General features: G+C 60.7%; 3 protein-coding genes across 3 annotated transcripts in view; 2 read left to right on the forward strand and 1 right to left on the reverse strand.

Moving 5' to 3' along the window:
• Nucleotides 1–1,084, forward strand: part of OT_ostta15g02325 (K Homology domain, type 1) — a gene marked incomplete at both ends in the record, with an annotated part of 1,146 nt that extends 62 nt beyond the window's left edge. The window contains one exon of the mRNA XM_003083335.2: nucleotides 1–1,084. This exon is cut by the window's left edge and continues 62 nt beyond it. Within this exon, the coding sequence (XP_003083383.2) occupies nucleotides 1–1,084 (1,084 nt within the window).
• Nucleotides 1,085–1,170: 86 nt separating this feature from the next.
• On the forward strand, nucleotides 1,171–3,519 carry OT_ostta15g02330 (Transcription initiation factor Rrn7; the record flags this gene model as incomplete). The annotated part of the gene is made up of 1 exon (XM_022982442.1): nucleotides 1,171–3,519. One exon carries the CDS (start codon nucleotides 1,171–1,173, stop codon nucleotides 3,517–3,519), a length of 2,349 nt encoding a protein of 782 aa, XP_022841196.1.
• Nucleotides 3,520–3,572: 53 nt separating this feature from the next.
• OT_ostta15g02340 (unnamed product) lies at nucleotides 3,573–4,922 on the reverse strand (the record flags this gene model as incomplete). Its single annotated transcript, XM_022982443.1, has 1 exon — nucleotides 3,573–4,922. A coding segment is annotated over one exon (1,350 nt), but the record flags the coding sequence as incomplete, so codon positions are not given.

The raw sequence follows: 4,922 nt of genomic DNA on the forward strand, positions 1-4,922 counted from the left end.
GTACGCGGCGCCGCCGCAGCAATACGCGGCGCCGCCGCAGCAATACGGGGCGCCGCCCGCGCAGTACGGGGCGCCGCCCGCGCAGTACGGGGCGCCGCCCGCGTACGGTGGTCTCCCGGGACCGCCGCAGCGCGCACCCGTGGGTGCTCCGCTGATGGATCCGAACGCGATCACGGAGTACATCATGTGCCCGCCGGAGAGCGCGGGAAAGGTGATTGGCCACGGAGGGGAAAAGATCAACGGCATTCAGAGCGAGAGCGGAGCGGTTGTGAAAATTCAAAACCAAAGCGACGTCGGACCGGGTCAGCCGCGCCGAGTCACCATCTCGGGTTTGCCCGATCGCGTCGCGCACGCGTCGCAGCTGGTGTACGCGCTCATCGGGGACTCGGGCGCGAGACGCGCCGCGCCGCGAGGCGCCGTCGGCGCTCCCGCGACGGCGGCTCCGCAGACGGAAGTCTTCGTCCCCGTCGAGTCGACTGACTTCGGAAAGATTATCGGACGCGGTGGCGATACGATTCGTCGTTTGCAAGAGGAGAGCGGCGCGCGCATGCAGGTCGATAGACCAAACAGCGGAGTGTTGATCACGGGCGACGCCAGCGGATGCGAGGTCGCTCGAACGCTCCTTCAGGAAGTGCTCGACGCGCAGGATGATCGAGGCGGCGGACCGAGCTCGTCCATAATCTCCATCGAGATCGATGCGCAAGGCCAGGAGGGTCGAATCATCGGCAAGGGTGGAGAGAACATTCGTTCTCTCTCGCAGCAGACGGGCGCCAAGCTTCAAATCATCAAGGAGACGGGCATGCTTAAAATCAGCGGCACCCAAGAAGTCATCGATGAGGCCGTGCGCGTGGTGAACGAGTTCATCGAGGCTCAACAGAGCGGTGGACCGAGGGGTGGTCCCGCCGGAATCCCGGGCGACGGCGGCGGCGCGCAGGCGTACCTCGACTCGGACAAGCCCGGATTGGTGAAATACAAGCCGCTCTGGGAGACCCACCAGAGTCCGGAGGGTTACACCTACTACTACAACACCACCACGGGCGAGACGCAATGGGAAGAACCCGACGACTACGACGGGTTCAGCTAGACGGCTATAAACCGCGCCTCGAATTCAATCACAATCAAATCCACCCAAATCCACCATCCTTCGCCCCGCGCACCTCGACGCCCTCCATGTCCGCCGAGGTCGACATCGCGTGCGCCGTCTGCCGCGCGCGCGGTGTGGACGTCTTCGAGCCCTCCGACGCCGGTTTCTTAGTGTGCGCGCGGTGCGGGACGCAGAGCCAACACCAAGCCCAAGAGCTCGGGCTCGCGAGCGACGACGAAAACGAACTCTTCCTCGGCGCCGGCGGCGGTGGGAACCGACGACGCGGGCTGAGGTACCGTAAAGTTCACCGACAGAGCGATGGCGCGTCGCGAGCGCGCTCGATCGGGGTGCACGAGGGAGTGAGAAGGCGAGACGCGTGGAAAGCGTTCGAGGCGTACGCGTCGGCGTTTCAGACGACGCTGGAGCGACAGACGCGAGCGTTGGCGTTAGTGGTGGATGAGGATGGGAATTGGTTGCGGGAAGAGGTGCGGGAGGTGTGGGATCGGTACGTTCGGGCGTGCGGGGCGATGGAGGCGATGGGGAGTCAACGGTCGAAGGCGGAGACGGAGACGGAGATGGAGACAGAGACAGAGACGGAGACGGAGAACATGCAGGAAGAGGAAATGGACGATCGAGCGAGAGGGAATAGACGCCAAAAGATGTCGACGACGCGGAAGTTGACCAAGCGCTTGCCGCTGTCGATGACGCTGGGGATTTTGTATTTAGCGTGCGCCCGGCGACGCGCGGCGCTCTTGCCGCTCGATTTGGCAAAGATGGCCGAGGACGGGACAATACCTTACCTAAACGTTCGAGGAATGATCAGAGAGACGTACGGGGAAGAGATATTTGCGACGCTTCCGCGCGACGACGCGTTTGCGATCGATGCCGGGCGGAAGCACATGCCAAGACCGGACAAAATCGTCGCGGCGGCGGCGTACGCCGCGGAGAAGATTGGCGTGGAGTTACCACCCATCAACGCCGCGGCGCTCTTGGGGCGCTTCGTCGGGGCGTTGAATCTCGGCGATGATGTTTTAATCGCGGCGCAGCGCGTTTTGACGGTGTATCTGTCCCCTCATCTGCGTTATGGCTACGGGAAGCACACGCCTGAGTCGACGCTCATGGCGTACGTCGTCGTCGCTTTAAAGTTCCTTTACGGATTGGACGGAAGGACGAAAACTAAAGGACTCCCCAGAAACAAGAAAAAGACTACATTCGTCTCCCCACCCGCGGTGGCGCCCGTGTCGACCAGGGGTTGGACCGCTTGGGCTCGAGCCGTGTCGAATCTAGGCGCGCCTTCTCGCAGTTGGACTGAGGCGGAGATCATCGCGCTCGATTCCGAGGAAAGGGATCGTTATTTACGATTCGTGTACCATGAGCAAATAGATGATCGTGTCTTGCCGTTTCCGTTCGACAGAATCGAGGCCAAGCTGTTGAAAATGGTGCCTCATCGCAGACTTAACGGAGACACAAGATTGGCGCACGTGACACCACCGGCGCCAGTACGAACGGAGAACGATGATCTCCTAAATTTCGTTCGCGATAAACGCGCGCTCGCTGAGTTATACGAGCGTCGGGTCAGGTTTAACACTGCGCTCGCCGTGTATGACGCTCGAGATTTTGCCGAGAAGCACGATACGCATTACGATCAGTTCGGCGCGAGGCGTAGCCAGCTCGAGGCTGATGTCGCCTCTCGCGCGGGTGGTACCGCGTTGCGCAAGGATACGACGACATCAGAGCGCAATTTGATCGCAAGTTTGGTGGCTAGGATGATGCAGGGCTCCAAAACGGACATGATGAATCTCGTCGGTGGCGACAAGGCCGCGGCGCAGGTGAGACTCACGGCTTTCGTTCGACAAATCGTCGCGAAGACGCTTCCTAGGAATGTCGTGTTCAACGGGAGCAAGCGTCAGTGTGAATCCATCGCACGATCATGCGTGAAAAGTGTTGATGAAGAAGACAAAGCGCTGGCGGCGTATTTCCCCGGGACGAGGAAGGGACGGAAGGAGAGGGAGCTCCATGGAGCGGTGAAGGTTGCTCTCGAGGATATCGCTGCAGAGCAGAGGCTGAGCGACGCCGTTTCAAAATTCGCAGTCGATGGCCAGGTTTACGACGCTTCCTCTAAAGAGCTAGCGGCGACGTGCGCAAAGCTGATTTGCACTCGCTCGGCATCGTTTTACTTACCGGCAAGTTCTAGCGAGCTGGTATCGTCGCCACGGGAATACATGGAGGTCGTCGAAGCGATCGCGCAGTACATGTGGATCGTTCCAGAGTCATTGCACGACAGCGTGAAAGAGCTCGAATTCGTATTGTTTCGCATCGAAGAATTCTTACGCGTCGAGGAAGAGACGCGCGTGCGCATAGCTAAGGAGGAAGAACGGAAACTGAGAGATCTCTGCAAGTCGGCGCCAGAGCGGAAGAAAGTGCGGCGCAGGTGACAGCTAGAATTAGTGGCGTATTGTTGTTGTACTGATGATTATTTTACAAGTACCTAGAGTTGAGCGGCGCCGGATTTCACTCCTCTTCCCGGCTTCCACGACTTCGCGCTCTCGGCTCGAGCGAGTTTTGCCTGCGCCTTGAGTTGGTCAACGTAGTTCATCGTGGGAGACTCATCCAGCGCGTCTCGGGCCTGACTTTTGGAAGTCTGACTCCTCAGACTTGGCGGAGGCGGTGAAACTTTCATCATGCCGTACTCACTATCGCTGTGGTTCGATTTCGCCTTCGAAACGCGGTCATTCCAGGCGCGTCTCGGCGCGGTGGACGCCCGAGCAAAGCTCGTACCCGTCTCTGAACTCATGCCTTCGTCCTCCGGGACGGATCTCAGCCCGAGTCTCGCGAGTTTCTCCTCCGCACTCATCACTCCCATAGATTTGAGCAGGTCCGAGCGCAGTACCGAGGTGACCATCTTCGGCCTCTCTGGCGTGGTCGGGGACACCGCTTCGCCCTGACTGCTCGCGTTTTCAAACTGCGTCCGCATCTCGCGAGATTTCGCGTTTTTCGGGTTCAGGATCGTACCAGCGCTGGAACTTCGCTCGGAATTGTCGCGACGAGAACTCTTCATATCTCCTGCCCACGAGTTCCCTCGCTCCTGCCACGGTTGGACGTGCACTGGCTTGTTCAGACTGTCGACGCGCTCGCCAAGTTGAGTTATCTCATCCCGAACGCGCTCAGCGTTCGAACCCGCGCGCTCGGCGATGGCTAGAAGTTTCTCTAATTTCGTCTCGTACGCGTTCGCCGGCTTCGTCCATCGAGTCGCGCCTTCTCGCTTCTTCACGCTCGATGCGCGAGGCGGAAGCTGAAGCGTTTCAGGCGGCGGGACCACGTCGAGTACTTGCGCTTCTCCCTCGCCCGCCTCCGCCGCCACGTCTCTCGCGACTGCAACTCTGGCTTGTCGTCTCAGCTCCTGTCGCGTCCGTTTCGCCGTCGCTTCCACGTCGCGAAGTGCCGCCGCGCGGTCTCTTCTCTCACCCGAGTTCTCTTCACCGCTCCCGTTCAACTCTTCACTCTTCAGTCCATCTTCTGCCAATCGAAAGCTCACCGCGCGCGCCATCGCGGGCGAAGGTTTGGGGACCTCTCGAACCGAATCGCTTCGACCCGACCTCGACGGCTTGGACGCAGATTTCATCGGCGTCGGCATCTTCGGAAGCGACGCGCTCAGCGCGCGTCTCAACTCTTCGATCATCTTCGCGTCGCGCTCGGACGCCTCTGGTTCGCGTTCCACCGGCGATTCGCCCGCGTCCTCTCGCGCCGGCGGTTCTCGCGTCGGCGGTTCTCGCCCCGGCGAAGCTCCGTCATCCACTCGCGCCGCCGCCGCGCCGTCATCCGCTCGGCCGTCATCCGG

This window comes from Ostreococcus tauri (genome assembly GCF_000214015.3).
Source record: "Ostreococcus tauri WGS project CAID00000000 data, contig chromosome 15, whole genome shotgun sequence".
Taxonomy (NCBI): domain Eukaryota; kingdom Viridiplantae; phylum Chlorophyta; class Mamiellophyceae; order Mamiellales; family Bathycoccaceae; genus Ostreococcus; species Ostreococcus tauri.